This window comes from Lampetra planeri, chromosome 39, assembly GCF_965212315.1.
Source record: "Lampetra planeri chromosome 39, kcLamPlan1.2.h2, whole genome shotgun sequence".
NCBI lineage: Eukaryota > Metazoa > Chordata > Hyperoartia > Petromyzontiformes > Petromyzontidae > Lampetra > Lampetra planeri.
This window is the reverse complement of record NC_136145.1, coordinates 9655928-9679585: the sequence shown is the minus strand read 5'-3', so window position 1 is coordinate 9679585 and position 23658 is coordinate 9655928. Positions and strand designations below refer to the sequence as shown.

Genomic DNA, 23658 nt, shown 5'->3' with positions numbered 1-23658 from the left:
TGCTGGTGTGTGAATGGACAGTGCGGGAGCGGTGGCGGCGCAGTGGTGTGTGCACTCACCGCTTTACGAACCTGTCGGCCCGAGTTCGATTCCCGCTCACGACCAATAACGGTGACGAATATCTGAACCGGTCATGGGCCTCCCCTCGGTGCGGTTCGTAAGCACCGACACTCGGGAGACAAAGGCGGCCTGGCGTGGTGCTGGCCACCCACCCCCTCGTGTGCCGTGCTGGCCTTCATAGGTGCTACCCGCTAACAGCACGCTCTGATAAAGGCGACATGGTGGGAGGATCTTTGTCTTTGATTGAATGGACACTGTGGTGGAGGGAGAATCACCATTGCCATGCAATGCATCTCTTACGGACCGACCCATGGCATGAGGCAGAAAAGCCATGCACAACATCCGTCATGCAGAGAGTGCGGAAACAATGTATTTTCAAAGAAAGCAATAAAATAACGTGTAGTATTGAGGAATTAAATAAACGTTTATATGCGACAACATGTTTATTCTTTGCGTGCAAAAAGAAAGAAAATATCCACTTATTCTTTGGTTCTTTCGGTAAAGTCACGTATAAAGATAAAATAATAAATTAAATAATAGCATAATACGACGTTTCGATTGCAACACAAGCAATCATCAGGTATAAAAGAAATAGCAACAAAAATCTAACCAGAAAACTATAGACAGACATATAAGCAGACAGATATCACAAAGATACACAGAGAGAGAACACGTATCGGCACAAAGAGAGAGGTCGTCTCTGACGAGGCCTTAAATATAGAGAGGGGGCGGGGGCGGAGAGAGGGAGGGGGCAAAGAAAACATTAGCATGTCAATGAGTGGACAACGACGAGGTACGGTACGCAAGCTTGAAAATTAGGAGAAAGACACGCTAAAATTAAATAACCTAGCAAAATATCGAAATGTAATGTAATGCAACACAGAGAGTCGGTCAACACACAATTAACGCATAGCCTGGTTGATTACGTATTTCAAAGATTGCTAAGTTAGAATTTAAGTGTGAAAATTCCAAAGAGAGGACACAGGCAGAGAGAGAAAACAAACAACCAGAGACAGAGAAAAAAAGGTAAACTTAAAATTAGGAGAAAGACACACTAAAATTAAAAAGCTTATCTTTTTTCTCTCTCTCTGTTTTTTTTGTTTTCTCTCTCTGCCTGTGTCTTTTTTTTGGAATTTTCACACTTAACTTCTAACTTAGCAATCTTTGAAATACGTAATCAACCAGGCTATGCGTTAATTGTGTGTTGACCGACTCTCTGTGTTGCATTACATTACATTTCGATATTTTGCTAGGTTATTTAATTTTCGTGTGTCTTTTTCCTAATTTTCAAGCTTGCGTACCGTACCACGTCGTCGTCCACTCATTGACATGCTAATTTTTTCTCTGCCCCCTCCCTCTCTCCGCCCCCGCCCCCTCTCTATATTTAAGGCCTCGTCATAGAGACGACCTCTCTCTTTGTGCCGATACGTGTTCTCTCTCTGTGTATCTTTGTGATATCTGTCTGCTTATATGTCTGTCTATAGTTTTCTGGTTAGAGTTTTGTTGCTATTTCTTTTATACCTGATGATTGCTTGTGTTGCAATCGAAACGTCGTATTATGCTATTATTTAATTTATTATTTTATCTTTATACGTGACTTTACCGAAAGAACCAAAGAATAATTCCTGCAGTCACGAAAGCTCCAAAATTAAGATTAAAATATCCACTGTTACAATATTTGGAATTCCAAATTTGTTTTGTTTGCTCTGATACAAATGCATTTTATGGGCTAGCTCTTACTGTGAAGTGGAGAAAAAATATGAATAATTGTACATTGCCAGTTAGTGGTGTTAACAAAATAAAGAACGTCTCCTTCACATGGACGCCTTTCCAGATAAAACAATTAAAAGTATTTATTACACAATCCATCGGCCGCACGGCCTTCTGGGAGCGCGTAATGCCCGCTGCATTGATTCAAATACAAGGATAGTTCTGGACCGGTTTCGACCACAACGGTGTCTCATCAGCAGAGTGTGTTGCTCGAATGATATAATCCCAGAAGGCCGTGGGGCACCATCTGCTTATTTATTGTTGTTTATATTTTCCACAACAGCTCAATTATTTTGACGTTCGTGCTATTCGGTAGAAAGAACCATAAACCCCGAGCAGACTTGTAGATCAAGCTACCGTGCATGCTACTAATTGGGAGTCACCAATGTGGCGAATTATTATGACTTGGGTGCCAGATTTCACCCATTAATTGAAAGACCCCCCCGGTGCTGCATCGCGCTGACACGTTACTAGACGTTACATGCTGAAGTCACATAATTCTGGTCTTTCTTACAGAAACATCTATCCACTAACCTTGTGTTCCAGACATCCCTGTCTAAACGACACAGTGGCGAGATGTTAACTCTGGTGTGCAGGATGTCGTGGGTTCGATCCCGACCCTGACGCCTACAGTATGATTGGAGTTTGCGTGTTTTCCCCGTGGTTGCATGGATTTTTCTCTGGGTCCTCCGGTTTTCCCCTCCACATTTAGAGTCAACATCACTCGTTTAGACTATTTGGCTGCTATTAATTTCCACACGATGATGAGCCGCTTCGTTGAGCTATCATTTCTGATGGCCAGGTCGCTTCTGAAAAATATCTGCGGAGCTCAGTGGGCCTTACCTGGTGAAATTAAAATAATTGACTTTCATAATGATATTTTTTTTAAATCTCAAGCATTAAACACCAATGGCTATTAACGTATAAAGCTGCGAATTTTGCAGTATTATGACCAGAGAGCGTGGTTGCAGTAGATGGCATGATTAAGATTAGACAAAATAACAACCAGTGGTTTATGTTGCCTACAATATTTGCTGACATGCTGTTTGTAAACATAAAAAACTGTTATGTTCATAATTGAGTACGGGAATTGTTATTGTAATATATCACCAGCCCGGCTGCCTTCGGAGAGACTGTCGGGAAAAAATGTTTAATAAATGTGTGGCTGGCCAGGACAAATTGATGTTACAGCTGAAATCGGGTGAAAGTAATTGAATGCAATATTGAAATATGCTGCAGACCGACATTATATTATGTCAAGCATATGTAGAAATCTAACTTTTTTGGTTTTTGAATTCCTTTGTTTTATGAAAATCAACAAAAATTCTTACTCCAGGGGAGTGCGTACATTTTAAAACAGTTAGTCAATGTCGAGGTGAGTTATTGCTCAAATGTGCCACACTGCAGCATGGGGGCTCATCTCCTGTTCACTGCCCTGAGCCAGTGATGGCAATTCCACTTTCCCATGGCAGGGGACAGTCTATCGACTGTTCACTTCCCCCCAAATTGGCACTGATTTACGCATACTCTGTGGTTCTTTTGGTAAAGTCACGTAGGTAAAAAAAAAGTAAAAAAAATAAATATAAAATAAATTAAACCACAAGCAACTCCAGCTGCTTGTGGCTGTGGTAGTCCCACCTGATGACGAGCGCTTGTGTTGTGCCCGAAACGTCGTGATTCAATTAAAATTATTTATTATTTTTATTATTTTTTACCTTTTGCTATTATTTACCTACGTGACTTTACCGAAAGAACCAAAGAGTATGGATCCTTGCAGTCACGAAAACTTCAAATCTTATTTACGCATTTTATCTGCCAACCAGGATTTGAACTTCTGAGCTGCTCACTTGGCTGCTTCCCAGTGAACGTGTGAACATTGTGCCAGAGTCGGCGTGTGGCTGGAACCGTGAGAGCAACGTTAGCCCAGCGTCACGGGGCCAACTTTCCGTGTTTACCGGGTGATTATGTCCACACACATGACCTCCATAATGTGGACTGTTGTAGACCGGTGTTTTAAAGGTTACACAAAGAGCATTTTTGTTTAAATGTAATAAGAAAAGTAATTGATGTAAAATATAAATATCTGTTTTCACTGGTGATGGAATAGGCTTTGCAAGCGTGTCTATGCTTTATTGTGGAGCTGCTGCTGCTGCAGCTATAAATATGGAATACGACAGGACTTAATTTTAAGAAGCACATTTTGGAATCTCTTTACTCATCTTGACACACGGAGCTGAGCTGATAGAAAATGAAAATCAAATCCGAGCAAAATCCATTGTATATTCTACGTAAATTAACTGGGTCTAAGTGTATTTCTGCAAATTAAATTCGTGTCCGCTTCAAGTAAGGAGAGAACATAATTTAATAGGATCTGGGGGGTCTGTGTAAATCTCTAAATATTGGAAAATTATATTCTGAAAAATGAGATCACATTAAGCATATTTGATTCCGAAAACTTATTCCCTTAAATAAACCAAAATATGCTAAATGCGTTTTAATTGTAAATTTCAAAGGGAGGGGGATGATCTCTTTAGCAACCTCGAGCAATTGTGGGCAAAACATGGTCATTAATTTAATTAAAAAGAAAGGATTAATATCGAAAACCACTCATTAAGTTGTCAAGTACATGCATGCAACCATTTGCCGATTGCGTCATTAGCCGTGTTATTAAATCCTTCCGCTGTCTCATGTGGGGTGGAGCAGTGGGGCAGCGGTTAGCGCACTGCTAGGGAACCTGGCGAACTGAGTTTGCTTGCCAGCTCCTGCTCACAGTGCCAAGTGATGTATTGCAGGTCACCCTTGCGGCAGAGGCAATGTTTCATGCGTCTGAACGGGTTGATTTCATCTCCTGGTTAAATCAAGGATGCGTACGTATCAGGACCAGTCCCGTGCTCCCCTCCCTCTCACCAAACGACACTGACCAGCGTGGTGAAGTATGGTAAAAAAAAAAAACCTTATTACTGACTTAACGGGGGAGAAGTCCTTCATCCATCCAGCAGTGGGTTGACAATAGCTGGGAATGTATCGCCACGTTTAGTGGTGAGTGAGAATGCCGCTCGACACCTGCGACTGAGCACAGGACCCGAGGCTGAGTGAATAAGACAATCGAGAGACATTTTGTGATGTCTCATCCTTTGGTCGACTCCAAACTAAACGGTGTCACTGCGTATCCGCCGCCCTCTGCAGGGAGCTGGAGGTGCAGTCGATGTTTTTTCTCTGTGTCACAGTAGCTGGAAGGCACAGTTGATAGACTACTGGGAAAAAAACCTCCCCAAAATTAGCAAGGCTAATTAGCCATTCAAGGAGGGTTATGACCATAGGCATTAAGCAATGCTTGCGGGAAGACATCTGATAATCCGTCAAAATGAAAAACATCTGTAGTTACGATTAGCCACCCCGACCCCCCACAATCAAGGCTTACACCATGGCTAGTGGGGAGCACAGTGAGAAGCCTGTCTGGGTGAAGGAAGACATGGGTTGAGAACATGTGGGAACCCCGAGCATCAGGCAGCAAGTGGTCCACGGACTGCTGATGACCTGCGAGGCCGTGTGGAACCTGCTCTGCGGAAATGCCAATTTCCAAAGTCATTGCCCATTGAAAGCCTTCAAATCAACATTGAAAAGCCGTTCAGCGATTTACGAATCCTCAGCACAGCTTGCTATTGACTGAATCGGCCGATGGCTCACATCGGTCTGAATAGGTTTAATGTTGATAGATATGTTATTGGTTCACCGTGCTCCGTGGAAATAAAAAATGAAGGGTTTGCGGTTGTCCGCAGGTCGGGAAAGATTGGGAAACTGCTGTGATAGGTAATGGGAATATCTGCGACTTTCTATCTAACCAAATGCACGGCAGCTTGCACCCTGGATTGCATGCTAGTTAATCTAGAGAGCTGCATTTTTGTACACTTCTGCAGCTGCCTCTGTCTCATGAACCTATGTTTGTGTTTTTTAACGTGATGTAATAATGTAAATGAACATCCTTACAAGTGATCATATTTGAAGTTGTGAAAGATGTATGCAAAATTCCTCCCAACCGCTTGCAAAGTAGATATTTGGCGGGCACAAATACAAAGATGGCCCATCTAATCTTGATTTGAGGCTTTCGGTAAAGTCACGTGGATAGAAAATCTCTACGTGACTTTACGTTGTAAACAAACTGTGAGGGCAAGCACTGTTAGTGAGCACCAATGAATTCCGGCACGGCACTCAGGGCCGGTTCAGATAATCGTCACCGGTGTTGACCCTGAGCGGGGTTCTTAGCGCAGCGCGCAAAGCGCTACACTACCATTTTTGCGGCCACACACATAGGACATACACTGAAATAGCCCATAAGCTTAAGTAATCATATGGCTCTCCGAGTAACGTCATTTCATTGTCAATTGCACAAAAGGCAGACGCGTACCTGAGAGCGTGTATTTTTTGCTCGGGTCGCAAGGTTGAGGCACAGTTCCTCTGTTCCATAGACGTCGTTTCTTGATATCTCTACTGCACGATTTCTCAAACCGCCTTCACCACTGTTGCCTGTCTTCTCGGCGCAGTGCAGCAACGCAATATTTTATCCGATGCCGCTTCTCGTATGAAAAAGGTCAGGGTACATTTTCCCGTCAATTATAATGGACGGCACGTTGCGCGAGAAAACAAAGAGCATAACATCCCCAAGCGTCCCCGTGGTTTTTCCCTCTTTTTTTTAAACGAATGTTTTTTTTTTGCAGACACCCAGCAAGCTGTTCTGGAGCAGCTGCCTCCGCCCTCATGAGCACTACCTCATTACCGACGTCACCATGACGACCGTGAATGGCACCCGGCCGGTGTTCGTAGTTTCCCCGACCTCGGAGCTGCATCCCGTGGGCAAGGCCCACACCAGGGAGCTCGGTCTGAAAGAGGCCCTGACTGCTTGCGGCGTGTCGGGGCGGGACTTCCAGGCGAGCTGCAGGGCCGCAGCCGCCGCTAGGCCCGACAGCCTGGCACGCGAAACGGAAGGAAGCGGTTCACCCTCGAACGTCATTTCGTACCGGGTATTGCAGCAAAATGTGTGCATTCGTACCGCATCAATTCACGTCTGTTGTGCTGTCGGGGTCGAGTCAACGGTAGGAGGGTGACATCTTCACCCTGGGGTGACTAGGGATATTCCCAGAGAAGCCCCGGAGGAACCCCAATGTGGCCTCTTGTCCACAGCCACCAGATGGGACTCCTTTCATGGTCCGTTTGGGATTTTCCACCAGTCCCATGAATGATGGCCCCTCACAGCTGGACAGCACAAACTCTTGCGTAAAGCAAACATCTTTCAACGTTCATTAAATAACGACTGTGGCCACTCAACTGCTCGGATGGGAATGCTAGATCTTTGACTATGTCAGCTCAGTCAGTATACCTTGGCGAGGTTGTTTGCTGCCTGAGAGCCCCATGCCATCTCTGGTAACTTGACGGAATTCCGGTAAGGCCCCCACTGAGCTACGTAGCTCTGTTTCAGAAGCGACCTGGCTGCCACAAATGATAGCTCGACGCAGTGCAGTGGCTTATCACGTGTACATTTATCGCGGGCCAAATACTCCAAACGCACGTTTAGAAATGTGGAGGCAAAAGCCGGTGGACCCGTAGAAAAATCCACTCGACCACGGGGGGGAACATGCAAGTTCCAAATATACAGGCATCGGGGTTGAGATCGAACCCACAACCAGGCGAGGGAGTTAACATTGGTGATCCAGCAGTCACTGATTCATTCAGTCACTCGCTCACCAGTGATCAGTCGCCTCCTTGTCGCTCTTCTCTCGGCTACCACCGTGTTTACTGTTCCGGTGAACTTCACCGGTAGAATCTGCCACCAATGTTGAGGACTCGCTCTCCCAGACTTGACTGTTTCGTCTTATCCACGCTGTGCTCAACCACCACACTGCAGGTCACAACAACAATAGCAACCACTATTTGCCACGAAGTTTTGGTGACGTCACCGCAGCGCTTGTGCCAGGCTAGGTGCACTTTGAGGCCACGTGAAGTGTCGAAAGCTCCGCTGGCAGGATGTCACGGGAAAGATGCAAGTGTTTTGAATTGACTTTGAATGACTGGCAGATGTATCACCTGTGCACCCCACTATGCCAACCTGCTGGGTTTAGCTGCCTGGTGCTCAGATCATTTTTGTTAGGTAACAAATGCAGATCCCAACAACAAAGACAAACATCCCCCTAGAGCCTTAATAGACTTTTGGGGCAAGTACTTTTAGCTAGCACCTAGGAAGGCCGTCACGGCACACGAGGGTGTGGGTAGCCAATACCACGTCCGACCGACTTTGTTTCCCGAGTGGCAATGTTAACACATCACATCAGGTATTTATTTGAGGCTGAGTCGACCTAGAGGAGGCCCAGGACCGATTCAGATAATCACCACTGGTGTTGGCCGAGGGCGGAAATTCGAACTCAGGTCTTCAGGGTTGTGAACACAGCGTGCTAACTGCTGCACCACCGCTCCCCACCACACTCACCGACACACACACACACGCGCGCCATAATGCAGGTCACAACACTTCCCTCTGTGCTTCTTCCCTCGCACTACTCCACTTTGGAACTCCCTTCCGTCGCCCTTTGGTCAATTCTAGAAACGTGTTAACTCTGATCTGTCACGACGATTGATGTTTTGGGCCTTGGGGCCTGTGCTCGGCGGCTGTGTTAAATCTAAGCGTGCTTCGTTGCGTCACAACAGTGCGCGTTGTGGAAGTTCTGAAGCTAAATTGTGAGGGATTCCTTTAGTAAAGTCAGCGGGGCTCCTTGAGTTCAGTCAACTCCATTGGGGTTTCAACTTGAGAACATTCAGGACAGATGTTTAACGCCATTTCACGTGTTAAAATGTGCAAGCAATTAAAAACTTAAGTTAATGAAAATATGCAAAACTCTGCCAGTTTCTAAAAGTTGTTAAAAATCCAACAACTTGCGTGTACAATGCACCCAGAGCTTAACAAACATTCTCAGCCTTAAACCGATTTACCCACATCACAGCAACTCCCCCCATCTCTCCACCCTCAACTTCCCCCCCCCTCCACATCCCAATTAATATTCACCATTCCCTCTGGCGCGATCGCCGCCGTGCGGCGTGCGTCTCACGTCAACCCGCCACCGCCCGCACCCGTGACGATTCAGTGAACTATCGCGATTCGGCCTCAAAACTCTATGCGGCGGTCAATATCAAATAATTTTTAAATGCAAAAACCATTGAGGAGCGTGTGAATCAGTCACGTAAACATACACATGCATCATACGCGATCGATAACCGCGCACAAATTGACGCCAGGTGTGGTTCTATCGTAATTGATTTTAATTGACGAATAGCATTCATGTCTAATGTACGATCATTCGTGATGAAAGTCACATTTAGAGGCTCCACATGCATAAAGGCTTTCTTTGACATTTACAGAGCATTATTTATTTATTTATTCCGGAGAGCCGCCCTGAGCAGCAGAACTCTTTTTCTGGAGGGTCCTGCATTTGGATTTTATTTGAAAATGTTTAACGATGAGTTGTGTGTATTGCACAAGCGGGAGGAAACCGGAGCACGTGGAGGAAACCCACGCGTTGCGCGAGGGGGCAACGCTCTATCCCCCGCGTACAGATAGAAACAGATGGCGATGAATCCACATGCTGTACCGCCAGGGTATGGCACCTCGAAGCCCACGGGAAGGGAGTTTCGCAGCATTTGTGCGATGATCCACCAACCCTCGCTGCCTCCACGGCGCTGGGTTACTCCAGGCTGCGGCCATGTGCAGCAGCATAGCCACCACCACCACGGCCTGTACTTTAGCAGTAGACTCGGTGAGGCTTTTTTGGGTAAAAAAGTACAATAGTTAACTGTGACAGTGGTGGTGACGATGACTGTGGTGAGTGACGATTATCTGAACCGGTCCTGGGCCTCCCCTAGGTCGACTCAACCTCAAATGAGTACCTGGTGCTGTGTGTAAACATCGCCACTGGGGAGACAAAGGCGGTCGGGCGTGGTGCTGGCCACCCACCCCCTCGTGTGCCGTTCCGGCTTTCATAGGCGCTCGCTAATAGCAATTGCCCCGACAGTCTGTTAAGGCTATACGGGGGATCTTTGTCTTTGTGTGCGTGCGTGTGTGTGTGCGTGCGTACCAGGGCGTGCTCACACGCGTAATCAACGCGCACGGCGGCTTGTACGAGCTCGACGGCGAGGTGGGCCTCTGCCTCGCCTACCAGCAGGGCCTGCACCTCGGCCGTGGCCTGCGCATCGGCGCCACCCTCGAGGTGACCTCTTCATTGATTTATAGTTTAATATTTTTATGGATATTTAATTTTTACTCTCTGTACGTCGGTCGTTATCTGCGAGTCTGACGGTTTCTGGCTGGTGTCTCTGCCCCTGTGAGTGTGAGCTCCATCTTTGTCGTTCGTCCCCCCTTCTCCTCGACCGGGCTTGTGGCCCGGTCCCCCGTGAGTCCATCCCGACGTGAGGATGCTGGGGAACGTCTCGCTGCTCACAGGCCAAACTGGGTGGGGGGATGGGGAGCAGTATTTGAAGGTGCTCAAACCAAAGTGAAGTCTACGTGCGAATGCAGACATTGGTACAAGGGATCCAGATACACAGTTTGATTTAACATGGCCCAAAGGCTCACGTGTTGAACCCGGCAGATTTGTTAACCATGAAATACGCGGCATCTGCTTCACGGTGGGCACTGCATATCCTGTCGCTTCATTCGAAAAAACAGAGGCCCGATGTGTTTACTGGCATCATGGGTGACGATTGCTATGAAAAACATAGCAATCGTCGCCCCCTCATGCGAAAGCTTAACTGGAGCCCTCCGTAAAGCAGAATCTTGAAACTGGATGAGGCATTGCTGGGTAACAAGAGTAGTCAAATTAATCATAATAATAATGTAGGTTAGCTGAGGTGGTATCTCGCTCTCGCCGTGACCCGCAGCTGCTGTCTGTGCCTCTCGCGGGGCCCACAGCTTCCTGGCATCGACGCGTCGCGCTCACGTGCCGTCGAGATCTCGCAGCCACCCCCATCGATCGCCCTGCAAATCCGACGATAATCTCTCTCAGTTCATGTCACGAAGATATTCGATATTATTTCTGATCTCATTTTCACTGTCTCGTTTGTGCTGTCGGTCTAGTACCTTTTGTCATTTTCAGTCTCCTTTGTACAATGAGCCTAAAGGTTTAATTTACATAATTAAGGTTTAATTTGCATAAATAATAGATTAAGCCGTTATTATCCGAGCGCTGTGGTGTGACAATCAGGCATCTAGAAATTATGTTGAAGTGGTTTTGCAACGTTCACTGTAACCTAACCTAGATGTGTTAGACAAATCCATGAAATCCTCAGACCTTTTAAATGCACATCATTGGCTTCCGGTTGAACAACGGTATCCTGCACAAAGTCTCCTTCTCCCCGTTACAAAGAGCAACCGGCCTCTTTAGCGTCCCCACGTTTCATCTCACAACCTCCGGATTGGCCTCAAAGCGGCCCCCCCCCCCCCCCCCTTCTCGGGCCCGTCGTCTCGAGAGCCAGATGAGGCGGCGGATGTCCCCGCCGCTCTTGCCGCGGCTTCGCTCGCCTGGAATTCACTCCGTCCGCCGCTCCCGCTGTGCACCGCACATCATTGCGTCGTCGTCGTCGACTCTTTGTGAGCACCTCAAAGGCGTCTCGCTCTCTTCAACCCACTCTTGTCCACGCCCCTGAACGTCCTTTTTCTTAAGTTGTATTCGTGCGCGTTGCAGATTTGATGACGAGCGAACGAATCCCGTCCTCGCCGCCTACGCGTTGCCATCGCTCGCTCAAAATAGCGGCGGGGGGGCGCGTGACCCAATGGCAACAAACAAAAAAACAACCCCGTTGAAGGTTGCCTGATCTAGCGTGTAACACCGTGACGGGGACCGATTTGTGCTCTCGCATTAATCAACACCGCAGCTGTCATACCCCCGCCACCCCCGCCACCCCATGCCTGCAGGTGGGCCCGTGCGCGGTGCTCTCTCCGTGAAACGTGAAATCACGAATGATGTTTTCCCGACGCAACCTTGAGGAGGCGGGGAGGACCGGTGCCGGGACGGCCGTGCCTGCCCGGCGCGCGGCGGCGCGAGGTTTGGCGAGAGGCCAGCCTCCCGTCGTCGGCGCGCGCTCGCCGCCGCCGCAACCACGTGGGGACCGAGGGGACGCGGTCGCCCCTCGCGGCCGTTAGGGGCGGATGGAGCGGCCGGGTGACGCCGCGGCTTTTGTGGATTGCGGATGACCCCCCTCCGCCTGCCCCCCGAGAGCCTCCTCATTATGGGGTATAAATGGGTACGGAGTTGGGCGGTGCGGCGAGCCCCGGCTAGACGGAGCACGCCGTCATTGCCGCTAATAGCCGCACGGCCAAGGGGAGCCAGCGGCAGCGTGCTCGCTGTTCTCGAAGTAGCAAAGCAGGATAAAAGATTATCCGCCGTATTCACTTCTCAACGTATCCGCAGAGTGTGTGCATACCTCGGGCCCAGCGCTCTAACCTGAATATGCAATATATAAAACAGATAACGAGCTCAGCTTATTCGATTTGAAGGTGAGAAAAATAAAAATAAAAGACGGCCTTGATAATTATTGATTAACTCGGATTTCTAAAGCTCCATTCGAACAAGGCCTCAAAAGCCCTTTACAATAAAGCTGAAGTTATGGAGAAAGCCTGCTGTACAAACAGGTGAGTTCTAAGATGCGATTTCAAATGAATGTGACAGACTATATTCCCGAATGGGCCGAGGAGGAAGGGAAATTCCACAATCGCGGAAGCTGGCTACAAAAAGCTCAGTCTCCCACATAACAACACAGTCTGGCCTTTGGAATCATCATTAGGAGACCAGAACCAGCAGATCTGAATTCTTTTCTGCAGTGGAATATAAAACCTCAGCAGATCGGTGAAATATTTAGAAGCCAACTCATTCAAGGCCTTAAACGTGAGAAGAGGAATTATTTAAGTCGATGTTGTACTTTAAAGGGAGCCAGTGCAGGGAAGGAAATAATCGGAGTCATTTGATCACGCGATTTATATCTGGCTTAAAACCCGGGCATCTGAGTTTTGAATATATTGCAGTTTACTTAAAACACTTTTAGAAACGCAAGAAAGCCAAGGCATTACAGCTGTCCAACTTTGATGAAATCAGGGCAATGCATCAGCCTCTCAGGATCGGGAAGGGACAGCATGAGAGGTCTTAGTGGAGCTTTGCAGCTTAAGTGGATTAACAAGATGTTGGTGATATTATGCATGTGGGCCTGAAATGTCTCACTGGGGTCTAGGATAACAGCCAAGTTTCTGACCTCCGAGGAAGACAGAATGACCAAACTAAAACCATCCAGTTTGCGTACTTTATGTGGAGAGCCCAAAAGCATAATCTCTCTCTTACCACAATTTAATTAAAGAAACATTAGGATCATCTAGGACGTGATAGTATGGAAACGGCTTCTTTGGTATCAGTCAGAGCCTTAACATAAATCTGCGGGGTCATCAGCATAAAAGTGAAAATCGAACGGTCCCCAATTTAAAAGCACACTGGGTACTACATCGGTGCTTGAGTGATTCGCTCAATATAGACACAACCAGGGCAGAGACGACGTGACAATGGATACAGCCAGGGAAGTGGGATCGGATTTCTCGGGAACAAGTTGGCGGTTTTTCTTTGCAGGCCAGGTCAGAGAGGGTCATGGGGAGGGGGCGGCACAGTGAACGCAGTCGGAGAGTATTGTTTCGATGTGACTCAGGAGTGGAAGGGGCAATTCCTCTTTTGCATAATAGAATACATTTTGGAATGAAACGATTCTAGAAACGTTATTGCATTTATACATTGCAACCAGGTAAGATTGGTTTAGAATTAGATTTTAACATTTGATCAGTTGTAGTAAAAGGCATTCTTGAGTTTCTATAGCCATTAGCATAGAGAAGAATGTGGGCCTTGCCTAATTTAATTCGTCCATTTAAAATATCCTGATGTTTGTTTCCAGATGTGATCATGAATCTCCGGACCTGTGTCCCACTGTCCAAGGAGCGCAGATGGTCAGTATGCCAAGGAGATCACCGATTGTAGCAGACAAGTTGTGATTTAAGCGGCACCAAAGAGCCGAGAGTATTAGAGAGTGTTGCATTATAGAGAAGACGCTTGTCCTCTCAAGAAAGAAACTGAAAGTTTGAGGGTAAGAATAATAAAATTGACTCAACAAACTTAGTTGTGATAATTGTTTTTTTACCCTTCTATCTGGCAAAAAAACTGACACCTTTTTTACAAGGAGTCATGTTTACATGGACCACAATACCTGCAGTCATAATGCAAAAAAAAAAACTTCGTTGTATTTAAAGATTTTAAATCCCTGCAGATGATGGTTTGTTTGATTCAATGAAAGTGGCCAACCGTGCTAATCAAAGGTGCGGGGGAAGGACAACAAACTAAACAAAACGTAGTTCTAAGGAAATGAGTTTTCAATTTCGATTTGAAAGTGCATAGCTCCAATGGTTCTCTCATAGCATAAGGAAGAGAGATACAGCATGTTGGACGAATTTAAAATGGATATGAACAAACCAGATGTAATGACTAGATCAAGGGTATGACCAAGATTGTGAGTAGGAAAGTTTACGTGTTGGGAAGGACCAACACAGTCCAGCAGGGCTAAACATTCCTTCGCAAAGGAAGAATTTAGGGGATCAGACATATATTAAAACCACCGAAGAATAAGATGTTATTTAAATGGGATAAAACAATTGCAATACATTGTGAAAATCCCGTTGAGAATATGGCGTTAGATTTTAGGGAGCGATCAGTAGAGCCACCCTGAAAGATATTGACGCCGCTGACCACGCAAACGTCTTGTTTGTGGTTATTATTAACTAGGAGTGAACTCATAAGGTGGTACGTCTGACTGCTTAAAGTCAGCCTCGGGGGGCACAGGGCTTTTATTGCTTCGTTGGGTTCTGGAAGGGAGGGAGGCAGGCAGGCAGGCAGAGACAGTGTGCCTTGCAAAGTGAAAATTACCACTGTGCCTCTGTGTCGGGCCACATGCACGCCCAGGCTCTGTCTGCTCTCCACTGCAAAGTTTGCATGTGGCCCATAACACCATCACAGCCTCCATCACCCTCAAGTGACAGTTTGCGAACATTTGGTTCGTTTTGCTTCTCTCGGTTTGATGTTTTTTAACCATTATTGTATCGGTAATAATGTCCAGCCCAGTGCTCTTTGTGGCAGGGCCCGCGGGCCACTGGCGGCCTCTGGTGGCCTTTAGCGCGGCACCTGACGTGCGGCCCCCGACAATACCGCTTGCAGGCGGTGTGGCGGCCCTCGCACTGATGATGTCTTATCGGCGAAAGTGGCCCACGTCTGAAAATTAGTGAAGAACACTGGTAAAGCTTCTTGTCCTTCCACTGCCTGGTGAATCATGGGGCCTGTTTGACCATCGCTAATTACCGCTGGCCAACGTCGATTAGCTATTGGAGACCCCCAGGACTGGTTTAGACATCGATTGCCGCTGATCTTTGCCGTGACGGCAGGGAGCATGGACGTTCAAAACTAATACAGTACAACAATGGATGCTTTTTGCTGCCCTGCCGTCTCATGCCAGTGTCGCCTCCCTTCGGTCGTGTATCCCAACAAAAATGTTGACCCCCGTTGTTTGCCCCGAATCACGAACTGGTGATACTCGGTTGTAACAGGATGCCGCCCCCGTGTCGTACCCAAAGAGGGAAGGATATTTGGACTCTGTACAGATAGGTCTATACATAAACGCTTTACCGCCTCCTATAGTTATTATTATTATTGCACTTGCTTACCCAGGAAAGCCTCACTGTGTCTCAATAAGTTTTACATCAAAAAGTTCCTGCTACGTTTTCGCAGTAAAGGGGCGGGGGGTGGCGACAATTGCGATTTGTTTTCCAATTCGATGATTGCAAGTTTTTTTTAAATTCGGCAAATTGGAACTGTGAAGCCGGCGCACGATGACCTGCCCTTCTTGTGTGAAGTCCACTACGAGGCTGAGGACGCATCGTGTTTTATTAATTGATGCACCCGCAGTATTAACCAGGGCAGTCTGCCGGTATAACGAACCACGAACCTTTGCAACTGGCGCCAAACGTGCTCCCGCAGGGTCATTACTCTGAATCGATCTCTGCATGATCCACCGGCCACCCCTCCCTAAGATTCTAGATAACAGCCGTGTCGCACCACCATTACGAGCAGTTGTGTCGTATTTTTTGTTACGGTGGCTCTTGTGTGTACGGTTATTTAGCTATTTATTTCCAGTCCTTGTGAACGTACGTGAGGGTGCGTTGAACTATTTCGAAGGCTCGTAAGAATTAAGTGGCGACATTAGAATGAAAGAATGTGTTCATGTTAGTGTAAAATGTGGTTCTAATGCTGTCATTACCACTGTCTGCATTGCACCACCACCACTCCTTTTAAATCATCTCTTTAGATTTCTCTCCGCACAAATTGCATTCAACGCGAAATTCATTTCAACCCCTCGCCGTCGTCGCCATCCGTCACGACCGAAACCCACACGTCGCATTTCATCTCGGTGTCCTAGGAAAAAAAAGGGGGGGGGGGGGGGAAATAATTATTTAATCGATAACAAATTGTAAAATTAGTCATCACTCAAACCCCCCGCCTCCTCCGCCCCGCACGTGCACGCGTTGCAAGTGCGGTGCGAGCGAGAGACGCCACTCGTGACCCTGGCCTCTGGCACATTTCTCTGATTCCATTATCTCACGGGGCTGTCCGTGTGCATCTTAATAAATACAATTCCGCGCGTCAACCCTTATTTTTGGAGTTATTTTTTATTTCATGCCAGGGATGACTGAGATAGCGCTTCAAACGGGAGATAAGAAGCTGGCCTGGCAGTGTTCAGGACGTATATGTTTTCCCGTTGGAACGGTGCCACATACGCCTTTCATGCTGAATTGACTGCATCAGAAGGATGCAAGTGGGCGCGCCCGATGTGGTTTTGCATGCATATTGGCGTTCGATGATGTTTTAGCATCCGATTAGCGCGTTTGGCTACGTGCGGTGTGAAAGAGGTTCAACATACATAAATGCTCGCATGCGTGTTGGGTTGTTGTGCGTCACCTTGCTTGAGAGTGAGATGGCTGACGCTAGCTTGATGGATTGGTGTATTAAACAAAGACAGAGCTGTAATATAAGCCCGTGGAAACATGAATGAGCTGTCAGGCTAAATTGCGCATCAAACTAAACCGCTTCAGCCGCACGGTCTTGCTTTCCGTCGTCAACGTGCTCTGCGTGCCGTCACCTGCGCGGACGATGCCGCGGGTCCGCGATTGCCGCCCGTCTCGCAGGACAGGATCGGTGCGAGCCGCCGAATGTCGTGACCCCCCCTGACCTACCCGGAGGTGTCAGATTGTCTAAACTTCATGTCACGCAGGTCAGGAGAGATGTCGTCGTGGACAAAGCTGTTGATGCCACCACCACCACAGCTCACTCCCCTACGCTCTTCACCTTATATCATGGACCTTTTCTTTGGTGGCGGCCAATCAGTTTCAAAGATACAATGCAAAATGTATCTGTTTGGTGTTTGAACATCTTCACACCTCGTGTTTTATTGTCAGAAAGGGTAAAACCTATTCTTATTTCTCATGCCCTTTAACCTCCGCCAGATCCGGCAGACACGCAGCGAGCGACCTCCAAGAGCGGCCCTCACGGCGTCCCCACCGTCTGCTCCGTAGGTCTTCCCCTTGGTCGCCGGACTCTGTGGGGACTGCCAGGCAGGCGTAGGCAGATGATGCTGCTCTAACTAAAATGTCCCAGCTAACAATAGATGCAGGGACTCCAATACTTCCAGAGGTCTGTTCGTAAGTCAATTTGTTCATAAGTCGTCCAACTTTACTCCTGTCGATCCCAAACACGTTGTACGGCATGTACACTAAACACGGGGAATGGCTTTAAAAGTAAAATTTCGATTTGCAGGGATTCATCTTCTTGGTTCTTTCGGTAAAGTCACGTAGAAGGGAAATAATTAAATAATAACATTTTACATAATAAAATACAATTCTCACGACGTTTCGGCCACAACGCAAGCAGCCGTCCTCAGGTGAAGAACAGGTCTGTCTTTCAAAGTTGTATAACCTCCTGTAGATGTAGATGCCACTGGTTCTTCACGTTCTGCAGATGTAGATGCCGCCACCGCCATCTGTTGCGTGGGGGTTGAACTCACGACTCTCGGCCCGAAGAGGCAACTGGACATACGGACAGGTTTGTTCGTATCTCTGAAAGTTCGTAAAATGAATGTCCATAAGTAGAGGAGTCCCTGTAGCCATTGTAATTTACATGACGACATTAACGCCCCCCTCCCTCTGGTCTTCGCACGTTATTGACCGAAACAGGAGGAGGATTCCTGATGAGGCTGGTTGTTATTTAGCGGCGAGACATCACGGTACCCGAATTGTAAATGCTGCAGTGGGGCTCCTCTCCAACACACTGATGTGCTAAACTAGTAACTAATTGGCATGTTTTGATTACGACACAAACCTTACTAATGGGCTGTGTCGGGTGGTGGCGGGTTTAACGACACATTTATGCGAACGACTTATGTTCTTGTTGATTCTTTACTGTAATTTTTGTTGAAGGAAGCTGGGATTATCACTTGTCTCATGTGCGTGTGAAGGTGGTTTGCGTGGCAGCATGTGCGTGCATCCCCGTTGGTTTGGGGTATAAATGTGCCAATGCTGATAAACACCCCCAAAAGAGAGCTGAGTTACCCGAACCCCACGTGCCCCTTGACACCTCTGCGGGGTTCCTCTTTCCACTTTGTTAAAAAATCAAACAATGGGAGAGCTCTCGGTGTCAGACGCGTGAGCGCAGCTCACAGGGGCCCAGGGCTCGGTTCTGGTTTTTTCGTGGCTTTTCCTCTCAACTTCTGCCCGGTGTCGACCACCGTTGGCTGATCCAGTCCAGCACCTGGCTCTGTTGATCGAGAGAGAACACCCTCGCCTGCTCTGGGTGGTAACCGAGAGAGAACACCCTCGCCTGCTCTGGGTGGTAACCGAGAGAGAACACCCTCGCCTGCTCTGGGTGGTAACCGAGAGAGAACACCCTCGCCTGCTCTGGGTGCTTGTCGTGCACGCCCGCGAGATCTGTGAGCCACCGTCCACAAGGCGCCTCTGAGAGAGAGACTCGTAGGACGGCCACCTGGTCTGCGCCACTTTTATCGGGGCTGTTGTACAGACTCGACGTCTTCGCTTCTGCCGAGGCAGCCTTTGCGAGGGGGGGGGGTGAGGCGCTCTCTTGAATGGGTCCGGCAGGCGCGCCGCGGTGGCACCGGCAGGTCTGTCTTTATCGGTGACCACAGTGGGGAACCTCGGCAGGCTGCACAGAAATCTGTCGTTTATCTCACGCTCTGACACTCGCGCGTGGCTCTGCTGTGCGTGAAGTAAGGACGGGGGAGCTGCGGGCACGCCCTCTCTTACAGGTGCAGGTGGAGGTGAGCACGCCTTGCAGGGGAGTCGTTCTGAATTGCCTGCTGCACACATGCGGAATATATCTTTCGGTGATGATCGTAGATGCCGCTATGAATACGCATCGCCCTGTTTCAATTAAAAAAAATATATTTCACGAGGAGGCCGATACAGAGCACAAACCGCGAAGTCGGATGCAGGGGGGGGGGTACAGAAACTCCACGGAACACTGTGCTCTCCTGAGTTCAGAGAAGGTGGAAAATTGGGGCATCGCTCTGTTTCCTAACAAGCGCTCAGTTTCTTTCCATAGGACCACATGGCTCATCTCGTGTGCCCGCGCTCGGGCCTTTCCCAGTGGCCTTGCCTCTTGTGTGTGTGCACGTGATTATATTCTCATACAAAAGGCTCCGGAGGTGTATGTCATCGTGTTATTTCCGATGGAGCTCTTGACATACTATACGCACGCGCGCAGCGTTGCGCGTCTGCTGTGTGCCGTTTGAGTTTTATTAACGGAATTATTTTTTTTGCATCGCACTTTAGAGCGGTGGAGCAATTCATTGTGATTCAAATCTGGCCTTTGTAACGGCCGTGTGAATGTTTCATGCATATTTATGTTCTCTATAACAATGCCACGGTGATATTTTTAGGAGTATAAATTTGCGTGGATATATTCTGTCAACCTTCCCAGCACTCCGTCCGATATTGTATGAGGAAAAATTTACTTTGTTGGGAAGAGAAGGCGAACATTTACCAGCGCCATAGCCAATGCCTGTGACCAAATCAGTTCGGCAGACGGCCGTCAGCCCCTGCCCCCCGGCCCCCTCAACTCTGATTAGCACAGTTGGCTACGTACGGTGCGAAAGGCGTGCATTAAACACACACACACAAACACACACACACACAAAAACACACACAAACACACACACACAAACACACACAAACACAAAAACACACACAAACACACGCAAAAACACACAAACACACAAACACACACACAAACACACAAAAACACACACAAACACACACACAAACACACACACACAAAACACACAAACACACGGACCACTCCCTCGGGCACACACGGATGGTTGGGATTTTTTTTTGGTTCGGTCGCAAACTACTGAAGGCCACGCGACTCACTGAGACGGCGCGCAAACGGAATGTGGATGACAAATTACGACGGCGATCCCGGACAAAGACGACGCCGGTGACGACAACTGACGACGGTCCATGGCGATGACGGGTCCTCGTCGTTTCCCCCACCCAACCTGTCGTCGTTGTCTCCCCGCCCCCCCCCCCCCGGCAGGTGCACGCGGCCCACCTGGTGCGCTGCCCGTGGCCCGGCTCTCCTCGCGCCGTGCTGGTGGTGTGCGCGCTCGGCTCCGTGCGCGTCGCCTCGTTCTCGCCCCTCGCTTCGGCGTGGGCGCCGTTCCGGGCCCTGTGGAGCGCGCCGGTGCGAGCGCTGCACGCCGCCTGCCTCTCGCCCGCCGGCTACTTCCGGCTCCTGCACGAGCTCCGCAGGCTGTCGGAGAGGTGAGCGACGCGAGCGCCCGTCAAACGGCGAAGTTCCCGCGAGCAGGCCGGACGTTTTGTTTGAACCAGGCGTAGAGCTCGGAGCCCTCGCACGCCCCACAGCCTGGACGGGCGACAGACTGAACGGGCGAGAGGCTTAATAGGTGAGAGCCTGAGCAGGTGAGAGGCTGTGAACGTGGAGCGTGCCGTCCATTCGTGCTCTATTGGTGGATCGCACAGATTCGTGAAGCTCCCACCCTACCCCCCCGGGCACTGAAGTTGCTCTCTCCTGGCTTGCCAGCAGATGATGGCAAGTGGAATCATTTCCAGCCGTACAAGAATTGAGTGTTTTCTCCACCTTCGCACGCGTTGGTTTTCGCGGGTTTCCTCCCGCATGTATAAACACTCGTTCATGGAGTTGACCAATCATCCCAACGTAGCACCGCCAGAGCTTTGGGCAACGATGGCGCCGGTTCCGGCCGTCTCCCCAAGCGCTTGTCTCTGCTTTACCGCGTCTCTGGGCTACGCGTAACAAAAATCTCCAGCATTTTGACACGAAACATGCACGTACAGTTATAAATAACCGTTCAAGATTACATATCAACCAAGTTAATGTCTGCGTGGGAATTCGAGTTGTGTTTTCCTTTAAAAGACCCCGAGCCGTTTCCTCTGAGGAGAAACCTTGCTCCAGCTCGCTCGGCACTCGATATCTCGGGGTGCACTGCTGTGGCGCCGACTTCATTTGAACCCCCTTCTCCCTCGGGTCACACGACGGGACAGTCGCATCAAACGCCGCGGCCCGCAGGCAAAGCAAGGGTGGCCCGAAGTGTGGCCCGGCGGCTAAGCCGAGCGCACTCGAGACCAGCAGGCTGCCCGCCGCTGGTGTCGCTTCTCTTTCTATTTGTTTTGACGCCCCCCCCCCCTTTCCCTGGTTTGCGGCCGACGCGTGGCGTCTCGTTTTCCGCTCGGCTCTCTCGCGATGGCTCCCGTGGTCACGCCGTTGCGCGCTTGCGTCGCGGCGCCTTGAAAAATGACGCGTCTCCCGAGTAAATGATGCGTGTTAGGCAAAGTGCCTCGGGCGTGCGCACGCGACATTCACAGTTTACATCTCCGCAGATTTGAAATGAATTTTTTTTTCTAAAACCACCGTAAACATAATACACGATGGTTTATAAATGAGGGCACGCACTTAGCAGAATGTTGTTTATTTCTTCCATCCTCACCAAATCTGAATGTGCCAGAAAGAATATTCCCAGGCATTACTAACAGGCCAGTGCAAACCGAATTACGGGACTGTATTGTTGCGCTCGAATAGGCCCGCGTCTCGGTGCCACAGTTCCTCCGCGCGTGCGTGCGAGCGAGCGAGGCTCTCGCCCACCGCTAAAAGCCTTACGCAACCAGCGGGGTCGGGGTGCGCGGGCGACGAGGTCATCGGCGGAGGCGAGGGGGTGCCACGGCTGCCCGCTCAAGTTCGTGCGGCGCTTGTCGGATGAGTGAGCGCAGCGCGGTCGGTCGGGTTGGAATGCGCGCTCGCACGGCTAATGCGCCGTGCGTGATAAGCCGGCCGGGACATTCGGCAGACGGTTGCTAAGCAGCGCTTCTAGCCTATGCTGTGTACGTGTCCGTTTTTTTTTTTAGCAACGCTTGACCGGGAAGAAATATTTTATTTCACGAGCGCGATGCAGTCGAATCGCATTCTGCACAACACGGCTGGGCCAAACAAATCAGTGGATGGTAATTTCATTGCTCCACCATCTGAGAGCCACCTGTCTTTAATAAGGGAGACCTTGGAAAGTAATCTGGGCATATTTGTTGTTTGGCATATTTTATGCCACCTATTTTTCTGAAGTCTTTCAAGCAAAGTGTATTGATGTTCGGGGGTTTAACAATAAAGTTTCCTTTTGATATTCTCCGGCAGGCTGTACCCAATTTGATATTCCGTCCTTCCCTTTTTGAAGATGCAACTGTACATTTCAGTGATTGGCATTCACGCACGTAGAGCGTTTATCGTTTGTCTGTAGTGTGTGCGCGTGGTGTGGAAGTTGATGTTTGGCACAGTGAGCCGGATATAAACACAGTCCTAATAATGGAACCGCAGGCAGGTGCCATGGTCTCCGTACAAAGAGGACGGCGATCAATCGCGTCGAGGGCATCCGCCGACACGTCTGCACCGCAGGGCACAAGCCGTCCTCGTGCCGAGGACCGGCTACGTTTTTATTCTGTCGCGAATGCGCAATTTTGTAGACAGGCATTGAATAGAAAATTAATTTGGCAGAGTGCCAGCACTGGATGAGGAGCGGAGGTTGAAGGGGGGGGGGGAAGAGCTTGTGGTGGCTGTGTGCCTGCGATCCACGGAGGCTGTCCATCTGTAGCAATTGCCTTTCTGTCCGCACAGTGTGTGTGTGATTATAATATTCAACGCGCCTGAACCCAAGAACAAAAAAACAGCCCCTCTGATCAGCACGCGCTCCGGCACTTACCAATGTCACGGAAGATATTTGTCTGTGCGTGCTAATTAGTCCGGGAGCAAGGTGAAAATATTTTCCCAGTCGCTTTCCCCAATTCACCACCGCTACCACCCCCCCCTCTCTCCTCCACCGTGCTCTCCTTTCCATTTCACCCCAACCTCTCTCAGCCCGGGCTCTCATCACACCCTCGCACAGGTCACCATATGCCAGGTTTGTCCCTCTAGCCTCCCCCCCCGCTGTGAGAGTAGAGACAGCTGGTTGTTTAAATGACTGGTTAACACATCATCGGTCAAATGCATTCTTTAATTTGACTTTGTGTTCCAGATACCTTTAATCAAGTTATTTCATGCTTAGCCTCAGTGGATCTTGACTGTGCAAGGCAGACTCGCTTGCTAAGCCGAATATTTTCATGCAGAGTAACAGGACGTCTCTGTATAT

General features: G+C 48.9%; 1 protein-coding gene across 2 annotated transcripts in view; it reads left to right on the top strand.

Annotated features, from left to right (window-relative positions):
- Nucleotides 1–23658, top strand: part of CTC1 (CST telomere replication complex component 1) — a 115858-nt gene that overhangs the window by 46309 nt on the left and 45891 nt on the right. For both annotated transcript variants that reach the window (XM_078612790.1, XM_078612791.1), the window contains exons 8-10: nt 6546–6848; nt 9951–10079; nt 20547–20773. In XM_078612790.1, coding sequence (XP_078468916.1) covers nt 6546–6848; nt 9951–10079; nt 20547–20773 — 659 coding nt within the window. The remainder of the gene's footprint in view (nt 1–6545; nt 6849–9950; nt 10080–20546; nt 20774–23658) is intronic.